This window comes from Alternaria conjuncta (genome assembly GCF_024043145.1).
Source record: "Alternaria conjuncta strain BMP 0040 chromosome Unknown scaffold_5, whole genome shotgun sequence".
NCBI classification, from domain to species: domain Eukaryota; kingdom Fungi; phylum Ascomycota; class Dothideomycetes; order Pleosporales; family Pleosporaceae; genus Alternaria; species Alternaria conjuncta.
The window spans coordinates 2,110,840-2,134,565 of NW_026250094.1; the positions used below are offsets into that span (position 1 = coordinate 2,110,840).

Here is a 23,726-nt window from a genome sequence, read left to right on the forward strand (position 1 = left end):
TGCACCTTGGTCTGACTGTAAGCCTCACCCAGGAAAGCCTATTTTTGGGTTTCTTTGGTACAAACTTGTAATTGGGCGTCTGCATGGCATGTCGGGTCTGTGTTCTGACGTGACGCAACCTTGCGGGACGCTTTCTTAGGCGGCCTTCAGGGAGCTATGGACAGGTAGCTTGAGAACAACACATTGCTAGCACCGTGCCGCCTTGCTGTCGTACCATCGCCGGCTGCACGCTATGGACAGATTACCTGTCTAATAATACGCCATCATCTTCTCCTCCGCTGTCGACTTCTGGCGACGTTTGCGCTGCGACGCTACGTTTCGGCATTCCGCCCAGCATCTCAAGCTGACGCCGGCCCGTGGGCTCCACCACGTATTAAAGCCACTTTCACGCGCCTCGTTTATATAGGCAGACACACCTAACACAATGCCGCGATCCACGATATCAACATGCAGCGCAGCGCTGGCAGCCCTGCTAGCCATTGCGCCCTCGCCAGCGTCGGCCTTTTACTTCCCAGGCACCGCGCCAACTTCGTACAAGACCGGCGACGCAGTTCCGTTATACGTCAATCGCCTGACACCCGCCGATTCGCAGAACGACCCCAAGCTACGATCCGTCTTCTCCTTCGACTACTACCACCCGCCCTTCCACTTTTGCCGCCCAAAAGATGGCCCCAAAGAAATTCGGGAGAGCTTGGGAAGCATACTGTTTGGCGACCGGATACAGACGAGTCCCTTCGAGCTGAAGATGGGCATGAACGAGTCGTGTAAACTGCTTTGTGAGGCGCCATATCCGGGCAAGGACGCGGCGTTTGTAAACAGCAGGATATACCAGGGCTACGATCTCAACTGGCTGATCGATGGGCTGCCTGCAGCACAATCACTTAGGGAGCCGGGCTCAGACCAGACCTTCTATCAACCAGGCTTCGCGCTGGGTCTTGTAGACGAGGACCAGCCCATGCTCAACAACCACTACGACATTGTCATCGACTACCACGAAGCATCGCCGGGCAATTTCCGTGTCGTTGGTGTCTTGGTAGACCCATACTCGGTGGCAGAATCGAAGAGGCAGGGCGACGATGGGGCGACGTGCAATGGACAGACACCGGTTATTCTGAAAGAAGGCGAGGCTGATGATAACCTTGTCGTCTTCACGTACGGCGTTTACTGGCGACCAAGTCCGACTCCGTTTGCGACCCGATGGGACAAGTACCTCCACGTATACGATCCCAAGATCCACTGGTTCTCTCTTATCAATTCGGCCGTCATCGTCGTCTTCCTCGTCATAATGGTCAGCACCATTCTCGTGCGCACCCTCAAGAAGGATATCGCGCGTTACAACCGTCTGGATCAGTTTGCGCTCGAGGACTTTGGGGAAAGCGGCGACGGCGATGATACAGCAGATGACTCTGGCTGGAAACTCGTCCACGGCGATGTATTCAGGCCGCCGAAGAACCCGCTGCTTCTGTCGGTTTTGATTGGCAACGGAGCTCAGCTCTTCGCCATGACAGCGTTGACTATAGGTACGTCGCCAGAACATATCCCATGTCAGGTCCCTGCTAACATCAATGACAGTATTCGCGCTCCTCGGCTTCCTCTCTCCTAGCAACCGCGGCGCTCTCGGAACCGTCATCATCATCTTCTACACGCTCTTCGGTTTCTTCGGTGGCTACGCCGCGGCACGTACCTACAAGTTCTTCCATGGCGAGTCTTGGAAACTGTGCTTCTTCTACACCCCGGTAGCTCTACCCGCGATCGTCTTTGGCGTCTTCTTCCTCATGAACCTGTTCGTCTGGGGTCGCGGCGCATCCGGTGCTGTGCCCTTCACCACCATGCTCGTAGTCGTCATCATCTGGTTCGTCATCTCCGTCCCGTTGAGCGTCGCAGGTTCCTGGCTCGGATTCAAGCAAGCCGCCATCGAGCCACCCGTGCGTACAAACCAGATCCCACGCCAGATCCCACCTGTGGGAGGCTACCTGCGCCCTCTTCCTTCCATGGCCTTGGCCGGTGTACTCCCCTTTGGCGCCATCTTCGTCGAACTCTACTTCATCATGAACTCGATCTGGTTCTCAAAGGTCTACTACATGTTCGGTTTCCTGTTCATCTGCTTTGGGCTTATGATCATTACCTCGGCGGCGGTCACAGTACTCATGATGTACTTTTTGCTTTGCGCGGAGAACTATCACTGGCAGTGGAGGTCTTTCTTCACGGCTGGTGCGAGTGCCGCGTACGTGTTTGCTAGTTGCTTGCTCTACTGGATCAAGGATGTGAGCTGGACTAGTTGGACAAGTGGCGTGGTGTACCTGGGATACTCGGCACTGCTGAGTTCCCTGGTGTTCATTCTGACTGGTAAGTTGCAATCTAAACCCCCTGGCTCGTAAACCGCGTACTAACGGAATGAATAGGCACCATCGGTTTCTTCGCCAGCTGGCTATTCACGCTTAAGATCTATAGATCTATCAAGGTGGACTGAGCGTAGGGTAGTAGTGGAGATATGCTAGTATACCTTTTTCTTTCCTTGGAATCTCAACTTGTCAAGTAGCGTGCGATCATTGCCAATATAGACATTAAAAAGGCATTTGTTTTTTTGCGAAGAAAGTCTACCCGTATATATCCTAGACTATTCAGTTACATGTGAGAGTGAATCTAGACTCAGTGCTCTACGATAAAGCAAACTAACGCGCATTCCATAACCAATATTGGAATACGCCGTATTCCATGAACTCCACTAGTTTGATAAATAGGTACTCACTTACTTGTCGCCAGCTCATACTCTAACAGTCTTATCATCCCCAACTGTGTTGATGCCCGATCATTCTGATCAAATTTCCAGTTCTGTTCGTGTTATCCTTGGTCTACTTGCAGAGCACTCTTGTCTCTCCTTCCATGCCTACTCTTTCTTCCATCTTCCACAATATGACGTCAACGCCTCACCTTCCTCCGATAAGAAACACACACACCCACAATCATGATCCTTCAACGCGTATCAAGCGTCTACAACCGTAGCAAAACAGCGGGGACCCGCCTATTCTACATCCTACCCGCCCATGCACGTTCGCAAAAGACTGGGACTCGATGTTTATTCCCATCCGGACATCTCTCGGATTTCGACTCTATTCATGGCCCCTGCAGCCATCAGCACGACGCGTTTCCAAATACAGCTTAGCATGCGGGCGCTAAAGAGACCCTTCCCGTCGAACTATTCCAAAGCCCCGTTGAAACCCAAGACCCGAGAGTTTTCCGGGTGAAGATTGTCATGAGTGATGAGACTTTTTTTGCAGAGGTTGGTCGTACGAAGATAAGATTTCAGAAGGCCTTATTAGGGAAATGGAGGCGCGTGCGTGTGTAGATGTATATATATATATATATATGGGTGTGCCGTTGCCCGGTTTGAGATTTGGAAGTGTTGATGATCAGCTTTTTGGATTGCATCACTGTTGCGATACATCCTTGGTGTTTTAACTTGTTGATTATCAGGCCACTGGGCTTTTGAATCAGTCTTACGAAAGTTGATGATCTTTGACTTTTGTTGAAGTCATTGACAGACTACTACCTATATATCAAGCTTCTTTGAGTCGCCTACCCCGAACTACTGGACATCTTCGTCACCCCGATTATCGACTTCACACTGCAGACCTCGAGGTCTGATTAAACCTACCATGGCGACAGAAGGCATACAATTCCCCATGACGCGAGACTTCGCCAGCCCATCTAACGACCCACCACACCCCGGCCGACCCTCCTCATCCTCAGACACCACAACCCTCGATGCCGAAAAGCCCGCACCCCTCCACCGCGCACCCACAGCCGAAGACATAGTCAACCTACCCACCCGCACCCTCTCCAACGACGCCAACCTAGAGGAATACACACAAGAAACCATCTCAGGACAAATGATGCGCGAAGTTCGGTCCAACGCAGGCAAAGTCGAGAAGTACGACTTGGTCACTTTCACCATTGACGACAAGGAGAACCCGAAGAACTGGAGCAAGGCGTACAAGTGGTGGTGTACCATGTGTGTTGCGGCGACTTGCTTTGTTGTTGCGTTCAACTCGGCGGTTATCACAGCGGATTTGGAGGGCGTGAGCGCGGAGTTTGGAGTCAGCGAGGAGGTGGCGCTGTTGACTATTACGCTTTTTGTTGTTGGGTTTGGTGTTGGACCTATGGCTTTTGCGCCGGCGTCTGAGATATGGGGGAGGAGACCGGTGTATGGTGTCACGCTTGCGTTGGCTGTCATCTTCACTATCCCTGGAGCTGTTGCGCAGAACATCGGAACGTTGCTGGTAACGCGCTTCATTGCTGGTGTGGCTTTCTCGGCCCCTATGACGCTTGTTGGTGGAACGCTGGCGGATATGTGGAGATCGGAGGAGAGAGGTGTTCCCATGGCAGCTTTCAGTGCAGCACCGTTCATCGGCCCTGGTGTTGGACCTTTGGTCGGCGGCTACCTCAGTCAAGCTGGTGGATGGCGCTGGCTCTACTGGATCCAACTTATCCTCAGCTTTGTCGTCTGGGTCCTCATCACCTTTACCGTACCGGAGACATACGCGCCCAAGATTCTGGACAGGAGAGCGAAGAAGATGCGCAAGGAGACGGGCGATGACAAGTTTGTCACGGAACAGGATCTCGACATGCGACCTTTCAGCCAGCGCCTCCAGCTCTTCCTCCTTCGACCCTTCCAGCTGCTCTTCCGTGAGCTCATCGTCTTCCTGATCACGCTCTACATGTCGGTTCTGTACGGTCTCCTGTACATGTTCTTCGTCGCATACCCGATTGTCTACCAGAAGGGCAAGGGCTGGAGCGCAGGACCAACAGGGCTCATGTTCATCCCGCTCATCTGCGGTGTGCTGCTCTCTGCTGCCTGCGCGCCACTCGTCAACAAACACTACATGAAGCTGGTGGAGAAGCACAACGGCCACCCGCCAGCGGAAGCGCGTCTGATCCCCATGATGTGTTCATGCTGGTTCATCCCAATTGGCGTTTTCATCTTTGCGTGGACAAGTCAGCCCGAGACCCACTGGGCAGGTCCCGCATTCGGCGGTGGCTCTGTGGGCTTCGGCTTCATCTTCCTGTACAACTCAGCCAACAACTATCTCGTCGATTCGTACCAGCACCAGGCTGCGTCAGCGCTGGCGGCGAAGACGTTCCTACGCAGCTTCTGGGGAGCGGCTGTGGTGTTGTTCACAAACCAGATGTACGAGCGTTTGGGCGATCAGTGGGCCAGTTCACTCATCGCTTTCATCGGGCTGGCGTGCTGCGCGATTCCTTTCTTCTTCTATTTCTACGGTGCGAAGATCCGTGAGCGTTCTCACTATGCCTATAGTGAGGAGGACAGGAACAAGGAGCAGAAGCTGGGAGCTTAGTCAGGAGAAGGATAATCTGATCGTTTTTTGTTGTGTGGACCTATCGTCAAGCTTTCTTCGACTTTTCTTGTTATGCTGCATTGTGGGCGTTTGGGAGCCTTGTGTTAGACCGCGAAAAGGCCGTGGGAGGGGTCTTGGGATCGAAGGGTTTCTTTCGGCATCCATAGCGTATGTCAGTTGTTCGTAATCTTATCAACTTCCCACTTCCAATATGTACCCAGATCCCGTTGCGTGCAATCCTGCTAGCCGTTACATAGCTGACTGTTTGTGAGCGAATTCATTCAGGGCGACATGTAGGCGAGACCACCCAACGGTGATGTCATGGCATGATTGCAGGCCCTGGCTGGGTTGAAAAGAAGTGGATGCGATGGGCAGAGGAAATTATTCCCATCGTTGGCCGGGAATGTCAAGCTTCCTAGACGCGTGACTAGCCGGGGTCAGAGGCGATCGGCATCCTTGCCCAGGAGTGGGGCTCCAGCGAGCGGAAAGGCCGACCGAAGTCGACACTCCACCAGCGCGACTATCCGGCCCAGGCAGACCTCTGACGACTTTCCCCCGAGCTTCGACCATGGACGAGCTCAAGGACACGCACAACTCCAACGCGCCAAATGGGTTTATGCAAGACACGCCGCCAAGAGCCGACGTCGATGAGATCCTGAGACGGAAGCGGAAGGCGCGAGAGTACAAGGTACGCCGTTGAGATGATGCGCTATCGATGCAGCGATGGAAAAGAGGAGGCTTTCGGGGTCGAGGGGCATTAGTATGGGCAGGTTGGAAGAGAGGCCTCTCTGCATTGCCGAATTGGGCTACAGGACCCGGCGCATCCAGCACGGCAGGAGCTACTGCCCCACGAACATGCGCTGACGCTCTACTCCCCTACAGGCCTGCTATCCGTGTCGACAGCGCAAGGTCAAGTGCGACCAGAACGTCCCCTGCAAGACATGTGTCGTCCGCGAACATCCCGAGCTATGTACCTACCACCCGCCCAGCGAGTCGCACCCGCCCGCGAAACGAATCAACCTAGGACTTGGTCAGAACAACGGCCATGACTTCTCCAACGGCCTGGTTCACATACATGGCGGCACAGTCACGCTGCCTCGAGAGGTGCGCACACATATGATTGGGGGGAATGTCTGTATACTGACCGTAGCAGGACTGGGAACGCATCTGCGGGAAGCTGCAACAAGCTGAGAAATCGCTCAGTGATTTGAAGCATGCCGTCGGTAGCGTTGCGGAGATACCACCACCCACGAACGGCTTCTCTCCTGCTGATGGATCCGGAAACACACCTCTGGCAGCAGCAGCGCCCATGGACGGCGAGCAGAGCCACGTCAGAACCCAAGGAATACACACGCGCAACGACATCACCGGCCAAACGATACACATCGGACCCAGCTCAGTACCAGCACTCGTCATGGCGTTAGGGAGGGGGGATACACAATGGGCGCCGGGCGTGCAAGATCTCCTGGGCAAGAAGAGCATGCTGCCGATATTTGGCCTGGACAACGAAAGCGCTACATACCCCTTCGTCGACCTTTGGGGGCTACCACACGGATCCATAGCGCGCGCCCACGAGCTTGCCAACGCATTACCGAGCGACTCTGAATGCCTGAGTTTCTTCCGCAGCTATCGCGAAACCGCGCACGCCGTATACCCCGCCGTTGCCGACATCGAGGCCATCGAATCTGATCTTCTGCTCTTCCTGATCAACCGCGCCAGCTCACAGGGTACGAACGGCATCACGGATCAGCAAATATATGGGAAAGACTTTCACTGGATAGGCATGGTCTTTGCTATACTAGCTTCTGGATGTCAATGCTCGAGTCTGTCACGGAAAGAGAGGGAGTTGACATCGCAGGTCTATGTCTGCTGCAGCTTCGAGTGTCTCCGGTTCACCAACTTTCTATCGCATGCGACCATCGAGAACATACAAACACTTCTTATCCTTGGAAACGTCATATCAAATAACATGAACGCCGGAGTTGCCTGGAGTCTGATGGGGTTGACAGTCCGCCTCTCGCAGACCCTAGGACTGCACCGACAGTGTCCTCCGTCAACGCCAGTGCAGCAAAGGGTTATTCGGAGCAAGACATGGTGGGCGCTTCTTTGGCAGGACTCACTACTGTCTGTCTCATACGACAGAGCGTCGTCGACCACTACCATTGACCATACTGTACCCATGAGCCAGCACACAGCGCCGGGGACGAGAACATACGTCGAGAGTATGTACCGACTGTGCAAAGTAGGCCTGGACATAGTGCGTGAGCGTCAACGGCCACAAAACTCACACGATGCCCTGATACGAATAACGGAACACCGCAATGAACTCCAGGAAATCATGATAGATGCCGCAGACTACCTCAAAGACTCGAGAAGATGTCGGTCCATGCGCGACCAGCTCGAGCACTGGGCACTATACCTGCACATATCTTACGTCACATCTGAGCTCTGTCGACCAGCCATCAGCCCCGCCACCGCCAATCTCGATCTTTCCAAGACGCTGCGCAAGACATGCATCGACAGTCTCACCAACACGGTCGAAGCATTTCTCGGTCTGCAAAACATGACACCGTTTGCTACCCGTTCCTGGTCCGCTGTGCATCGCTCCTTGAGCTCTGCCCTACTGCTTGGTATTCTCGGCGAACACAACCGCAACGAACGGGCGCGTAGTCTATTGCAGAACGTAATCCAAGTTCTTACGGATGTCACAAAAGATGTTGATCCTGCCGAGCTCGCCACGCCCATCACGCGATCTGTCTCAGCTCTGGAGCGTCTGCTGAGAATCACCACGACGCACAACCGCAAGCCCAGTGAAGCAGGCTCACAGGCGTCCCCCACGATGCACGTCTTCACCGCACAGGACATCAACAAGGCCCTCAATGGCGATGCTGAGAACATGTTTTCGCAGTCGCCACTGCTTGGTCTGGATCTCGACTCTTCACCGTATGCGCTCATGGAGAGCATCGTGTGGGGTGCGCAGAAATCGCCATGAGGTTATTAAGAGAGTAGAGAGTAGTCGGAAAGTAAAACAAAAGTCATGATACCCAGATGTGAGAGCGACGTAGCGCTGTCGAATGAAAAAGTCGAAACAACAATCAGGCTGCCATCATCATTCAAAGACCAAGCAGTTTGACTGCCTTCCAACCTGCTGCCTAATTGCGCAGAATGACAGACATTAATGCCGTTAGGAGGGAGGCGATTATTGGGCCATGTGTTCCTAAGAACAAGTTTCATATCGCGAGTGATGATTTGGCCCGTAGTCCAGCGGCCGCTAAGTAGTAGTTTCAACTGAATGTAATGCGCTGGGAGGTTCTCTTGATACCCACCTTGTCCGCGTCGAGTGAAAGCTTGCTGTCAGCCCTACCCATGACGTCGCTAAGCGAGGCGGCTGCGAGTGTTTGCCTAGACCCTGCATCATCACCAGAACCCGTGCAAACGACCTAGTCGTCACCTAGATGGACTTGAGCGAGCGCCTTTCCTCTGAGCTTAAATGAAGGCTTAGCTCTTGCGTCGCCCCGCCACTCAGCAGCCGCCGCCATGTTCATGCTCCGAAACCGTAAGTCGAGCTTTGTTTGCCATGTTTCTCCTTCCCGAGCCGCTGCCCCTCCCCCTCCGTTGCTGCGACGACACTAATCCGTACCACCAGTCAGTAAATTTGTCTTTGGCGACAGCTCCAAGGAAACCATCGTCGAAATCGCCCAGGGCCAGCTTTACCTCGTGCGACCCCGCTCTGTCAAGGGATACTCGGAGCTTATATTCAAGGTATGCATGGTCGCGATCCTGGACTGCATGTGCATTAACAGCCTAGTAGGACGCTGCAGCTACCATCCGCCGCACCGGGCAGGAGTTCCAGTACCAGCTCGTCATCCAGCGCGCGTACGAAGAAGGCGAGGAAGATTTGCTAGCCGAAGAGAACGAAGACGCGGCACTTGACGCGCTCGCAGGCGACAAGGACGAAAAGACGTTCCTGCTCGACGAAGACCTCCAGTTCCGTGACGACGTCCGCTCCACCGGCGAGAAGATCTTTGCGTGGCGCGACCTCAGCGGCGACGTCGACGATCTCTGGGAGTTTGTGTGCGACCCGTCAGTCAAGCCCGAAACCGCTTCTTTGTTTGAGCGCGTGGCCCTGCAGTGCCAGTACGAGAGGAAGTTCCGGAGAAGCCACGAGCACGCGACCGAGGACGACCTCGCTGCCCTAGCCTACTACGAGGAACCCATCCCCGACGCGAGCCCCATCGCCAGCCCGACCCTCTCGAACGCGCGCGCCCTACCCGTCGAGCCCCCCACTACCGAAGAGCTCTTTCCCAATACAACCAAGGAAAAGATGGCCAAGAAGGTTGCAGGCAAGGGCACTGTCCCGGAGCAGGAGGATGCTACGGCCGCGCCGCCCTCTGCCGCCCAGCCCCAGGCTCTTGAGACCCTGGTCGAAGGAGACGCCGAGCTTCATCTCTTCGATTTCCCCTCTGGCACCTTCATGAAGCAAGACGACAAAGTCAGTGTCACGGTTACCGAGATTGGCGACTGGAACTACTGGCTGCACATTGCTGGCGAAGAGCGCGAGTGGCTAGGACAGCCCATTGTCGAAGACATCAATCCCGTCTTCAACTACGAATACAAGTCCTTCATCTTCAACCACTATCTAGACGACGGTTCGGCATACTCATGGCTGTTGAAGTTCAAGGATCAGGATGAGCTCGAGAACATACAACAAGGTGTGATGCAAGCCCTCTGGGAGCATTTGAACAAGGTCAAATGGGGCAAGGCAAAGGACACCGATCGAGAGTACGTCTTAGAGGCGTTCCAGGACTTGACTATGGAGGATGCGCCAGACGAGGAGCCAGAAGAGGGAGAAGAGGAGGACGAGGAAGAATACGAGAGCACCAACGAGCAGCGGAGCGAACACTACGACTCTGATGAGTCTGAAGATGACGTTGAGACTGGTCCCACGGATGGAGACCAAAACTCGCAGCTGGCGGTTGGCTACAAACACGACAGGTCGTTCGTTGTGCGTGGAAACAAGATCGGTGTCTTCAAGCACACCCCCGAGAACCAGCTACAATTCTCTACAACCATCTCTAACATCAAGACACCGGGAGGCAAGGCTTTCAATCCGAACAAGGTCATGTTGCACCAGCAGGATCGTGACATGATTCTTCAGAACTTGGAGAACCCAAACAACCTTTACCGAATGGATCTTGAGACTGGTACCGTTGTAGATGAGTGGAAGGTGCACGATGACATCCCAGTCAAGGTCTTTGCGCCAGAGAACGTATGTATATATCTGCTGATACTTAGTCGCAAGCTAACGTGTTGTAGAAATTCGCCCAGATGAGCGGCGAGCAGACCTTCCTGGGTCTCTCCGACAACGCGCTCTACCGCGTCGATCCTCGTTTGGCCGGCAACAAGCTAGTCGACGACCAGCTCAAGCAGTATGCTACCAAGAACGCATTCTCCGCCGCTGCGACTACCGAAAAGGGACACATTGCTGTCGCCTCCGAGAAGGGAGACATCCGCCTGTTTGACAGACTCGGCATCAACGCAAAGACCCTCATTCCCGCGCTCGGTGACCCAATCATCGGCATGGACGTCTCAGCCGATGGCCGCTGGGTCCTCGCCACCACGCGAACCTACCTCCTCCTCATCGACGCCCTCCAAAAAGGCGGCAAGAACGACGGCAAACTCGGTTTCGAAAAGTCCTTCGCCAAAGACGACAAGCCCCAACCCCGCCGTCTCGCCCTCACACCCGCCCACGTCGCCCAATTCCAACACGAAACCAAAGCACCCATCTCCTTCACCACCGCACGCTTCAACACGGGTCTCGACGACAAGGAAACCACCATCATCAGCGCCACCGGGCCCTTTATCGTTACTTGGAGTATGAAGAAGGTGCTGGCTAACCGCAAGGATCCGTATAATATCAAGCGCTACTCTGAGGAGGTTAAGGCCGATAACTTCAAGTTTGGCTCTGATAAGAACCTTATCGTTGCGCTGCCGAATGAGGTCGATATGGTGGCTAAGCGTGCGTTGCAGCGGCCGACCCGCGAGAGTATCGCTATGCCGAGTCGGGTTGGGGCGGGCAGGAGGAGTGGGGTTAGAGGGAGCTATCTTGGTAGGAATGAGATTGTGAACAGCCCGTACTAGGCTTGCAAAGCCATGACGTTTCGACGTTTTTCCCTTGGAGGTAAAGGGTGCGGTCTGGTGGGTGGTGGTTGCGGTCATCATCTTGCGCGGTGGCGGCGTTGTGTTAATCTTTCTTTCTTCTTCTTCTTCTTCTTCTTCTTCTTCTTCTTCTTCGACGAGCTACGGATGCTGTGACGATGGGATGCGAGTAGCTGGTTTCTATATGATTCCCCTTTTTTAGATCGAGACTGGAAATGGCACACGTTCAATCATGACTTGCATTGTTGTTTATACGGTTGACATTGTTATCTCGTTGTGTTGGCTGTGGAGATGATTCCGGTCGCCTACGACTTCTAGCTCTTGACATAGGCTGTTTTGTTGTTTCGAAAGCCTTGAACCGAGGCTACGCACTTTGCTCTGCGTCGCATGATTATTTTGTGATAGTGTTCGTGTTGCAGAGTATAACGTTGTTCTGTACAAAGTTTAAATTAACTACGATGGCGGAAGCAGTTGTATTGTTATTTGCGACAGAAGAAGATGCAGTGTTAGTAGCAGTTAATAGAGAACTTGTCTTATTTGTTTAATGCGATAGCAGAAGTAGTTGTATTGTTATTTGCGATAGAAGAAGATGCAGTGTTAGTAGCAATTAATAGAGAATTTGTTTTCATTTGTTAATGCGATGGCGGAGGCAGTTGTATTGTTATTTGCGATAGAAGAGGATGCAGTGTTAGTAGCAATTTATAAGATCTTATTTCATCTATTAGTGCAACTACCTTTACTGCCTTGTCTCTATCTACCTTCTTAATGTTGTATTTCCTAAGAGACTCAACTATGTTGTTGTCGGCGACAAGGTCATCTATCAAAACGTCTTCCTTCGCACAGTTTGGACAAACTAAGGATAGATGACGTCCTGGCATGGGATATGGCTTTGGTAGCTGGAAAGCTGCGGCAGTGCTGTCGAATTCGCGAAAAGCATCCATAGAGTCACGCATTTGCCATCGCGCCGACCACGGGACATGGTTATGAGTATGGTGGTACATCTATGGAGAGTTTCTGGCCTTGGTTGATCGGCCTTAGGTAACAAACATGTCCACTACCCAAGAATCAGATCGACAAGCTCCTTCTCTCTTTCTCGCTCCCAAACGTCAGCATGCACTACCCCGCAAGCCCGCCGGTACGCAACGCCGTCTTCCCATTCAATCCACAGCACAAATATGCAGTCGAAAGCCCGGCGTTCTTCCCTTTCACCCGCCTCGGAACTTCGTTTTAGCTCGACTTCCCAATCTAGTTCTGGTGAACGCAGAGCCCAGGACGTTCCTTTACTCACTGCTACAAGCTCTAATGGGTTGGGGGATGAAGAGTTTCTGCCCGTCTCTCTTAACAGAGATTCTTGTTCTGAGCTGTTGAGGTAAATAAAGCCAACGTATTGATCTTGCGACGATTTTAGCCACATGTGGGGTAAGTCCACCAAGCGGTATTCCACGTTGTGCACGAGTTGACCACATAAAAATGCTCGGTTTGTTTGGGCGAAGAGATATGCGGTTTGTGGGACGGATATACTGGTACTTGTAGAGCAGGGCTCCGGTACAGGGAATGGATATGAGTATTTTTTCCGTGGACAACGAGTATGGCTAAAAACCAGCCCTCGTTTTGCGTCGGATTGCTGATCCCATCCTTGAGGTAAAGTGGATAAACGGCCTTGTAATGCCATTGAGCGATATTCATGCCATGATGAATTGATCGGTCTCCGCTCAGGAGAGGCAGGGTGGGCAAGAGTGCACCACTTGGTGACGGGTTCCGTAAAGCGTTTCTGCCAGTAGCCCTTTTCGTAGATTTCATCATCAGGAAAGCGTATCCTGCCGGTCCAGCCGATCCAGGACCAACTCGGTAAGCGCAAAGATGTTCCAGTAGAGCATCTTGAGCGTGGAATTTTGCGACGTACCAAATTGCCGTTAGGTATCCAATACAATGCAAGATCGAACCAAAATTCGGGAAGTCCGTAGAGAAGACCAGGCTGGTAGAACTGCTCGAGCAGGCTCTGCGTGCCAGCAAACGCAGACAGTGCGTCTTCTGGGAAAGTCAGGTGACGGGAATTATAGGCACTGACTAGATTGCCGAGTGCATAGAGCGTTGGCATCTCAGTTGCAAGCAGTCGATGAATTGTAAGAGTTCGGGAGTTTTCGTTCGGTGGTAGCTGTTTCATCCGATCTTCGCGCATCTGACCATGGTCACAACTCCACTGAACAGCATCGTCTACGAAGACTAGTTTCCGCATTGAGAAGGCATACTCTTGAAATGTCCATGCTCTGGTGTGATATGTGTTCGGGACTTGAGATTGCCAATACCCTCTCGAAGGATGGGGTATTGCCGCCCACTCGGACTCGGAAAGCTGCGTAGGCACCTGAGAATGATTCCGTGAGGCTGTCAGGCCTTTGAGTCCGCGTAGCCCATAGTTCGCGTCAGATCCGTCTGCAGCGACGATGGTGAAGTCGGCAGAGTGATAGATGCGGTGCATTCTAGACACTTCACCGGCAAGCTCGACGTGATCGTCTTGTATCTAATGTCATGTCAAATGCTGTTCGCTTCGAACCAAGCAGTAAATGTAGGTGCTCACCACACACAGAGCATCCACCCAGAGGTACCTATAGCCAAGCAATTTAACAACGACGAAAGCATCGTTAATTGTTTGTGGAATGTGACGAGCTAGATCCCAGTCTGAAAGGGAAGACGGCTTGAAGAGTCTTTCGCGAATCGCAGTCGTGTTTCGAATCGTCTTAGTCTGGCCCCATTGGTAACTCAATGCAATGTATCCTGCTCCCATACTCTCACCCTCAACAATACACATTTCAAATGTATCGACAAGGTATTTGGGCCTTACAGTCCCTAGGTGACTAAGCCAAGATGACCGCCTGCATCGAACTCCGTGAGTTACGGTGCATGCTTTTATCCACTGCTTCAGTAAGCCCACGTCGACCCATTGAGGATCTACCACTCGCATTGATCCTGGATGATCAGGTACCGTGAGATCGCAGAGTAACCCAAGGTCTTCCCCTTGCGAACTTGACAACAAGAAAGAAAACCAGCCACGTCCGTAGCTCGTATCGATCGTCAGGAGAGACGTTTCACGAGCTGGAATATCGGTAAGAAGCCTGTGCAACCAATCTTTGAATAGTGCCACGTGGGAACATTGGCTTTGAAGGAGATCTTTTGCTGTGCCCAAGGTAAGTTCCTTGCGGGTGTCGGTCTCGTAGGCGAACAGGAGTATCGTGCTACAGATTTGACAGTCGGGTCGTCCGTCAGATGATCGGTACGCTCCACGTTCGGGATTGGCTTTCTCGACTTCTGCGACAGGGACCATTCTGGTTCTAATCTTTACGTTTGTACACAGGTAACCGCGGTTTCTTGGTGTATGGGGCCGATGGCCGAATTGCGAGAAAGTGGTGTGAGTGCGTGCAGATCGAGAGAATGAGGCACAGCAGCGGCCGTGAGGCGAGGCATTCAAGGCGGGGTACTGTATGCAGGTTTATGCACGTGCATGAGAGGTGTTCTTCATACTTGTCATCATGTATAACGAAGTTGATTCGCTGGAAGCAGTAGGGATGACGAAACACAAACATTCTATAACGAGAAATTGGTCATCCCGGACGGCGTATCCCACAGCGCATCCCAGGAGAAATCAAATGCGTTTGGATCCAGTATATCAGACAACAAGAATGTCGCATCGTCAAAATTAGGCATCACTGGTACGTCGATCCCATTTCCATTAGGCGCAACGCTGGTAAGCTCCGTCTCCGATGGCTGTGGCGCTTCTCGTGCGTTCAGCGATGCGATCTTCGACACAGGATCAGCGCAGCGCTCCAAACAATAGTTGGCGAGATCCCAATCGTAGTTATCTCGCGCATGCTGAATGTGCGCAATAACGCGCTCGAGGCGCGAGACGCATGCGTTCCGTATCTCAGGATCTTGAGTCTCGACAGTGCAGCGAAGCGACACGGTGATTGCATGTACCAGGAGATGAGTCGCATAGGGTAGCCAAAAGTCTAGAAACTGGGTCTCGCCCATGGTCAAGATGAAGTCGAGGACTGCCGATGATGCGATGCGCAACTGATTCATCCGACTTCGCCCTATACTACCATCTCCATCAAGAACAGCAGCGCGGAAGATGAGACGGGCGAGCACGAGCCTGATCGAGAGGAAAGAGAGCCATAGCATAGGTGTACCCGGACGATTTGGGAGAGGGAGCCATTCCGGTAGCTGTGATTCCAGATCGTCTAGCTCGTGCTTGAAGCGATCGATCTCCCGGGCGAGTTGTATTCGATCCGGACTGATCTGGTAAACGAAGGGTAAGATTTCGGCTAGCAGCTCCGTCAGAGAACATAGATGTATAAAGCAGGTTGTAGTCTGCTTCTGCTGCGAGGTTGCCTTGGTGCCAATGAGTGAGCTGACAGTCGGTCGCGGTACGTCGTAGTAGCCTTTTGAGACGTAGGGCGGTGCGCCATACGCGACACTAGACCACTGGTCCGTGATGAGAACGCACCACCACAGTCGCATCCGGACGGACTTCTCATTTTCCGTAATGTTCCACTTCGATGGATCTCTATGCAGCCCAAAGGTTTGGGCCAAAGATACTGTCCGGCCGCAAAGAGTAATATTGCCGATAATGGAGACTGAAGGCCGTCCAATCTGATCCAGGACAGCCGCTTGTATAGTGGACATCCCGGGGCTAAGGAAGTCCTCCAGAGTAGCTGAGATGGCCTTGTTCCAGACGTAGTATGAGTTTGGTTTGGGGTGCATCTTTAGGGTATCTGATTTGGCCCAATGCGGCGATGCAAGTGCGTAGATGACACACATCAAATTGTTTGGTACTCTGCCGTATTGCCCTGTCCGCAGCATCTCACACATCTCCTCATCCAGGATGGGGAAATGGTAGTGGATGTGGTTGAAATACAGCTCGACCACTTCTCGTTTGAATGGCCCCATGATCTGCTCCACGATCTCCAGCTGTTCTCTCCCGCAGCCGCTGTTGGGTGGTAGACCAGTGCGAAACCTTGGGACTGTGAGGTACACCACCGGATCTTTCGCATCATGCAGAAGCGTCTGGTAGTTGGAAGACTCAACCTCACCCTCTGCTTTTCGATGTTGCGAGATATGTCGATTGAAGATGTCTATATCTTCAGCGAAATGCGGCGCAAGCATGATGGATGCGGAAGGATTGTTGTTGGTTTTATGCAAGATGGGTGCTGAGCGAGGCCGAGAAGGACCTTCCTCAGGCTCGCTGTGCCGTCGCCGCTTGGAGGGCCGTCGGTCTGGGCCCTCTTCTGTAGGAGAGCTGGTCGTTGAACTTTCGACATACTGGCACTTGAGACGTCTTTCTCGGCATGACAGACATGGCTCTCCGGGAATGTCGATGTGACATCGGATTTTGCGCGAACGACATCGCGTACAGGCCGGTACTTTGTGTGAGCGGTATGGCCTGTTCTGAATGGGAGCAGCGCTGGCCATCAAAAGAAGATTTGATCGACCAAATGTGCGCGGACCCTGAGTGAAAGCTTGAACAGCAGTTCGAGGAAGGCGCGGTGCAGCAGGTTTTGGGTCCACGACTACACAAGATGAAGCCGCGATTGCGATGGATGTTCTTCAGTGGTCCTGAAATGGCGTTATCGACGTCGAATGCATGATGCGGGATTCTGAAAAGACAGAATGCGAAGAAGCTATGGAATCGGTGACTGCACGCCGATAGCGCATCGTTTAGCGCGCCCCACTTATTTGCGCCCAAGCTCCGGTTCTCTGGAGGCTCTGTCCCCACCAGCTGCAGGCTTCACATGCCAAACGCCTCACCAGAACGTCTATATGCGTTCGCACCATCTACTCCAGTCAAACTGATGTGTATTCCGTGTTTCGCATATCACTCTCCACGACCGTGGTATTCCTCTGGGGCTATTTCGGCCGCCGCCGCGCTAGTTCGACCGCCGCATCGAAACCCCGTATCCACGAGCCCACCTATGTGGAGAACACGACTAATTACTCCAACAATTGCTCTCTCCTACTGTACAACACATCGACCTGTTGTCCCGTACATTTATTCCAACTACATAAGTGGCATTTTTGTCTTAGTCATCATCAAACAACACCAAAACCCGCCTGCTTAGCTCAGTGGTAGAGCGCGTCACTAGTAATGACGAGGTCGCCAGTAAGTACACCCATTCGAGTCGCACCGAGGACAGGGCGCTGACGTGCCGTGAAGGTTCAATTCTGGTAGCAGGCACATCTCTTACCGTCGTCGTCGACGCGGTAGCATCCTTTTTGCTCGCGTCGATGTGGTTGTGGAGGAAAGTTAAACTTGTGACCGTGGGCCAAATCCTGCGAAAGCTCATCCTGGCAGCAGGCATTTCTTTTTGTTAACGAGGTGCTGACAGTGCGCCAGAGACGAACGTGCAGTTCATGCTCATGTAGCACAGCTTTTCTTCCATTTTGTCTTTCCAGGGGTAACATCGGGTACCATCCCCGTCACATATGCTTTTTGGGGGCCACCACTGAAGGACTGCTTCTCATTGCCTCGACCGTGGAAAAGAGATGGAGACTTTGGCCCGATCATTATAGTACAACACCCTTTGGCAACTGTGCACAGAAATCACTCCGCTTGAAAGCGGCAATTCAATGGATTATTTTGCACGATCATACAATGCGTCCAGCTGGAAACCACAGCTATACGATGCGCGAAAAGATATATCCAAACACATCTGACGATAACCGTGGAATCCACGATAAACACAGAAAACGGGCATACCGTGTCTTCAACAACCGATACTGCGCAATAAAGGTCTTTCGTTGTTGTTAATGCCACCTGCACACCTCACAATTTCCACTGCGAATTACTTTTGCCACTCTCCTTCGCCCTGAAGCTCTAAAGACGCTTCGACACGATGCGAAGAGCACGCGACCTGAAATCATCGTCGCAAACATACAACCGCCTAGCGTAGGCATGCTGTCATCGACCGGGCTCTGCCGTGTTGTTATGCAGCTTTGATGAGCAGCGAAATTGCGACTCGACGGATACCGGCCGAGGAAAGCAACCTCTATGCACGAGGCACCCAGGCTTGCATCTGCCATCTGCAGGTAATTACCGGATGTGCAGGATATTCCTTGGGTCGCTATATCGCTGCTCTTTCGATCTGCTTACGCTGACTGGGCGCGTCGATGAGCTATATTGGATGGAGCGGTCGTACGCCGCGAGAGCACATGCGAACAATGCGCATCGGCCACCACACAATAACTATGATGACATCTAGCTCCCCAAGCCCATGTCGCCATATCAAACGCGCCGATAGTCACCCTCGATAAGGGGGAGTGCACCGCCATCTGCGAACCAACGCGAGGCTGAGGCAGAAAATAGCTCGAGCGCCTAACGCCCCCAGGAAATTAGATGGGAGGCCCAATCACCATTCACGGGTACCTGGACCTAACCTCAGGCTAACGCGCATCACGGCAAGATGTACGGCTGCACGGATCAGCTCTCACGGTTCGGCCTTGCCAGGCACGCGGGCGTTTCGAGCTTGGTTGGCGCTCTGCCGTTTGTTTCCTGGTCTCTGCCGCGTCCTGCGCCGACGCTCCTTCACCTCCACGCCGCCTCTCTAATTCCTCTCACGACATCACGTACTCCTGCGGCCAGGTTGTCGTCTTGTCCTTCTTTCATCAAGCGCTACCTGTCGCATTTCACTCTTTACCACATAACCATAGTTACACTCTTTTCTGTCTAGTGCCTAGTTCACCCAATACACGACATCCACCCCCGTGCGCCCATCGAGCACCACATTCCTTACAACGAGCCGACTTCGATCGAGAAATCCTAGACTGTGCGACTACGTAATCACGCACCAAACGGAACCTCGAACGCAATAGCTGGTTCCAGTAGAGTTGACGGCGGAGTTCTCCCGAGAACCATAAACATCATAAAACATAATCTATCAATCCCCCAACCGACCTTTTGATACGCCACAATGCACGCCATGGCCCACCAACACGCCGGAGCGCATCTTGTGCGACGGCAACGCGACGACGGCCCCGTCGAAATTGTCACAGCGGTCGTCGCCGTGACTGTAGGAGAGGATGGACAACCGGAGCCGACTAAGAATCCAGGAATCGCTCTGCCTGCACCTGCTACACGCGCTCGCGAGACGACTACTGAGGAAGAGGACGAGCCGGAGGAGACTGCCAAGCCCGAAAAGCCAACCACAACCGCCAGGAAGCCGTCATCTACCCAGGACGACGATGACCTAATCGTGGAGGAGACCTCAACTGCGAAGAGCCCGCTCAAGCCTGCCTCTACCCTTATGGTAGCGACCAAGTCCCCAACGCCCAGCCCCGCCTCGTCGATCGCAGGCCTCGCATCTGCCACCGCCGCGACCATTTCGGCTACCGCATCCTCTTCTTCAGCCGCCGCGGCAGACTCTGAGGAAGGCATGTCCACCGGTGCGAAGGCAGGTCTTGCCCTGGGTATACTCCTGGTCTTGTGTGCCATTCTCACTGGTATCTTGCTCCTGTACCGTCGCAAGAAGAAGCAAATGGCCGCCGCTGCTGCTCAGAACGAGAAGACTGAGATGTACAACGCACCTGCACCACCGCCTCCTCAAATCATCGCTGGTGCTGCTCCGGCAGGCAGCATCCGTTCTGCTCGTACCGCCTCAACTGCCCCCCGTCTCAGCCTGCGCCCAGTCACCCAATTCGACCCAGCATTCAACGAGCAGCGAAAGAGTGGAGGAAACCTGCTCAATGTCGCTGCTGCCGCCGGTGGTGCTGCTGCTCAATCTCAGAACCGTAACCTCTCGCCTTCAGCATCCGCTGAACGTCCTACCAGCGCCTGGGAGCGACGTGGTGCCGCCAACGCTCCCGCTGCCGACCCATTCAAGGATCCTGAGGCGCAATCTGGCCCTCCATCAGCGAACCCCTTCGGCAACAACGCTGCGGTCGATACTCAGCAAGCTTCCATCCCCGACTCGCCTCCCAATGCTTCTCCCATGGCCTCCGCAATGCACTCTTCCAAGCCCAGCTCTGATTTCGCCAACCCAGCTCCAGCTATCGCTACCGCTGATTCTAATGCTGTTGCCATGTCTACAATCCCTCCTCCTACCTCTGAACTTCCTCTCCCGCCAACTGTCGCCGCCAACAACGGAAGTGTTCCCCCGAGCCCGGCCTGGACCGAAGACATCCCTGCGTCCCCCGGCCCAGCTCCCGCTGGTCCTCTTCCTGTTGCTGGCGCTATGGCTGGTGGTCGTCCCCAGAGCCCTGCCATGGGTCCTGGTCCTAACAACGTTCACCGTGTTCAACTTGACTTCAAGCCTTCCATGCAAGATGAACTCGATCTCCACGCTGGTCAGCTGGTCCGCATGCTCCACGAGTACGACGATGGATGGGTAAGTTCGATAATTCTCTGTACTTGACACCACAACTAATTGATTTCAGGCTCTCTGCATCCGTATGGACCGCTCGCAGCAAGGTGTCGTTCCCCGCACATGTCTCTCCAAGCACCCTGTCAAGCCTCGTAACGGCCCTCCTCGCAACGGTCCCCCACCACCAGGTAACATGCGCGGCCCACCCATCCGCCCAGCCATGGGTCCGGGCGGTCCTCAGCAACGTCCCCAATCGCCCGGCATGAACTCTCCCAACATGCCCCAAGGCAGCCCCGGTCCCCGTCAAATGTCCCCTCGCCAGATGTCGCCCCAGCAGATGCCATCCCCGCAAATGCAACAAGGCCCACGCATGCGATCCAACAGCAACGCTCCCCAACAAGGACCTCCCCGTGGCCGCTCCAACAGCAACGCGCCCTACGCCGGCCCACCCCGCTCCATGTCCCCCGGCCCCTACGGCGGCGGACCCCAGATGGCACCCCCACCCCAAATGGGCGGGCGTCCACGATCCAACTCTGCGAGCCAGGCCGGTAACCCACGACGAGGTCCAGCACCCGGTCCCAGTCCCATGAATCCCAACGCCATCACCCCCAACGGACCTGTTCCTATCCCCGCCCGGAAGCCGGTCCCTGGTATGGCTATGTAAACAAGAACGTTTGATTCTAGACTGGTGCTTTTATGAGGAACGTTTGAGCGGTTTCTTGATCTTTGATTATCATTTTTTCGCTATTTCCTTTTGTGAAACCTTTCCAACTAGCGGTACGCGGTTCCTTGTGAATTCGTTGTTTACCCTGTTCCCTTCGCTTGGCTTCGATTCTCTTTAGTGGCTTCCATCCACTGCAGATATGCAGTAGAAGGCCAGCCACTACTAGACCTCTTTGCTTTTCGATGCTTATACCCCCTGTAGCCTCGCATCAACCGTCCCCAATCTCACTTATCGAGGCTGGTCACCGGAGCAGGCGAGGCGAGATACTTTAGTCGATAATGTCTTGAGGATATTTTTTTATATATGGAAGTTGAATAGTTACCTGTCCGCTGGGAAGGTTCCGGATGGGCTGGTTTGAGCCATGGCATATACCTTGTTTCCATTTGCCTCTTGAGCGCCTGGTGCAATATGAGTTTACTCTACTGCTTGCAAGTGCCGGGTCGCTGAGGGTAGGGCGAGGTATGGGATTCTTTGAGAATGAATATTTGGATAGGGAATGAAATGAGTATATAAAAGCTTCCTCCCCGCTTATGTTGTATTTCTGGTAGGGCCAATATCCCGACTGCATACTGGATCTCCATTGACAGCCATATGCGAGTAAGTACTGTGCCGCTCTTTGGTACCGACGATATGAAAGTACGGAGTCTTCTCAACGCTTGTGATACAACAGTAGATCGCAGTCGAGATCATAAGACTCTGTACATACGGGGTGTGTTCGTTGTTGCATATCTTTGCCACATGAAAGCTAACAATGTTGCGTCCCGACTGTACCATCATTTGGCTATTGTGGCGCGACCGAACACCCCGCGATAGAATGGAAGGTAAAGCATCAGCAAGCAAGCATTGCATCGACGAAGGGTCAGAGTATAACAGGAAGAAGAACTGATATCTAGCGAGCTAGTGGACATACTCGTAGAGTTGAGTGATGCATACATTGAGAAAAGAGGAGGAACGTGTAATGGAGGATTCGGATACAATGAGCCTTCAATCGTGCGTAAACTTAGGAAGCAGTCACTTGAATAGCCCAATAGCGATGTGAAGGCAACAGAGGCCAGTCCTCTTTTAAGCCACATCACTGGAGCAAGATTGACATTGGGCCTCTCGCATGAGTTGAGATCATGACGTGGCTAGGTCTGCACGTTACACACCGAGACCCCTCAGCCTTGCCATATATATGCCACTTGTCCCGACCCTCACAAGAGTGCTTACAGCTTGTGTGGATTATGCAAGCTGCAACGATTCGGAAGTGCCCACCGTGACATCCTCCCGTACACTCACATCTGTTACCACTACCGCAAGTTGCGTGAGGCGCGTGTCTGACCAGGCTAGCTAAAGCTCAGCAACCCAGAAAGGGATGTTAACGATCAGTGAAAAGGACAGACCAAGCCCGTCTGCGCCTGCCCTCTCACCGTTGCATCGACCTGACGTTCTCGCACGTCGGCTCTACTTGGTTTGCGTAATAATCCACAGCCACACTATCGATCCTCAAGCAACTTAGCGTAACCGGTGCCCGCATGTCTCTGAACGCCAGCCTGTGTTGGAGCCAATGAGACATGATGTACAACACGCGAGCGCTCTACATCCACCAATCAAGAACCTTGAAGCATGCCAATAGCCGGGGTCCCTTGGGCTGCGGTAGTGCATGCATGGCGCCGACAGGGGGCTCAAACTACGCTTCCAAGGTGGTCAGCACCGACAGAGGCTCGTCTCAAAAGCAGGCGCAGCCCGACGTCGCCGTCACTTCCTTCCAAGGTTAAGCAGCACCTTTCAGCCGACCTAGACCAATCAGATCACACCTCTCGAATATCACATACCTTTTCACTTTGACAGACACTCGATCGTTCTAAGTGCGAACAACTTCGAATACGTCGCAATTGCCTAGCAGACTGTCTAGCGAACCTCAGCGTCGATTACTGGCTTACTGCCTCGGTCAAATATTTCGTCAATCTTTTGCAACTTATTGACTGTTGCCAAGACCAACCCTCAACCCCGTCCGGCCTTCTCACCACACCTCCGTTTGATGTTATCGAGCTCATACAACAAATTACACAAAGAAAACCTCTCCTCTCGCCTCGCTCCCACTGGCCAAAAGTAGGCACACTTTTTTCCATTCTCTTGGAATAGGATAGAAAGTAAGTG

At 53.3% G+C, this 23,726-nt stretch overlaps 6 protein-coding genes and 1 non-coding gene across 7 annotated transcripts; 6 read left to right on the forward strand and 1 right to left on the reverse strand.

Moving 5' to 3' along the window:
• Window positions 1-424: 424 nt before the first annotated feature.
• J4E85_004343 (uncharacterized protein) lies at window positions 425-2,470 on the forward strand (the record flags this gene model as incomplete). The annotated part of the gene is made up of 3 exons (XM_051468602.1): window positions 425-1,520; window positions 1,573-2,346; window positions 2,403-2,470. 3 exons carry the CDS (start codon window positions 425-427, stop codon window positions 2,468-2,470), a joined length of 1,938 nt encoding a protein of 645 aa, XP_051328194.1.
• A 1,186-nt stretch (window positions 2,471-3,656) lies between these two features.
• J4E85_004344 (uncharacterized protein) lies at window positions 3,657-5,357 on the forward strand (the record flags this gene model as incomplete). Its single annotated transcript, XM_051468603.1, has 1 exon — window positions 3,657-5,357. One exon carries the CDS (start codon window positions 3,657-3,659, stop codon window positions 5,355-5,357), a length of 1,701 nt encoding a protein of 566 aa, XP_051328195.1.
• Window positions 5,358-5,925: 568 nt separating this feature from the next.
• J4E85_004345 (uncharacterized protein) lies at window positions 5,926-8,349 on the forward strand (the record flags this gene model as incomplete). Its single annotated transcript, XM_051468604.1, has 3 exons — window positions 5,926-6,045; window positions 6,240-6,461; window positions 6,511-8,349. 3 exons carry the CDS (start codon window positions 5,926-5,928, stop codon window positions 8,347-8,349), a joined length of 2,181 nt encoding a protein of 726 aa, XP_051328196.1.
• Window positions 8,350-8,894: 545 nt separating this feature from the next.
• J4E85_004346 (uncharacterized protein) lies at window positions 8,895-11,498 on the forward strand (the record flags this gene model as incomplete). The annotated part of the gene is made up of 4 exons (XM_051468605.1): window positions 8,895-8,913; window positions 9,004-9,119; window positions 9,169-10,626; window positions 10,674-11,498. 4 exons carry the CDS (start codon window positions 8,895-8,897, stop codon window positions 11,496-11,498), a joined length of 2,418 nt encoding a protein of 805 aa, XP_051328197.1.
• A 3,597-nt stretch (window positions 11,499-15,095) lies between these two features.
• Window positions 15,096-16,673, reverse strand: J4E85_004347 (uncharacterized protein; the record flags this gene model as incomplete). The annotated part of the gene is made up of 1 exon (XM_051468606.1): window positions 15,096-16,673. One exon carries the CDS (start codon window positions 16,671-16,673, stop codon window positions 15,096-15,098), a length of 1,578 nt encoding a protein of 525 aa, XP_051328198.1.
• Window positions 16,674-17,616: 943 nt separating this feature from the next.
• Window positions 17,617-17,700, forward strand: J4E85_004348. Its single transcript has one exon. It is a non-coding gene; the product is annotated as a tRNA-Thr (tRNA).
• Window positions 17,701-19,483: 1,783 nt separating this feature from the next.
• On the forward strand, window positions 19,484-21,527 carry J4E85_004349 (uncharacterized protein; the record flags this gene model as incomplete). The annotated part of the gene is made up of 2 exons (XM_051468607.1): window positions 19,484-20,887; window positions 20,937-21,527. The coding sequence occupies 2 exons, from the start codon at window positions 19,484-19,486 to the stop codon at window positions 21,525-21,527; spliced, it is 1,995 nt and encodes a 664-aa protein (XP_051328199.1).
• Window positions 21,528-23,726: the final 2,199 nt, after the last annotated feature.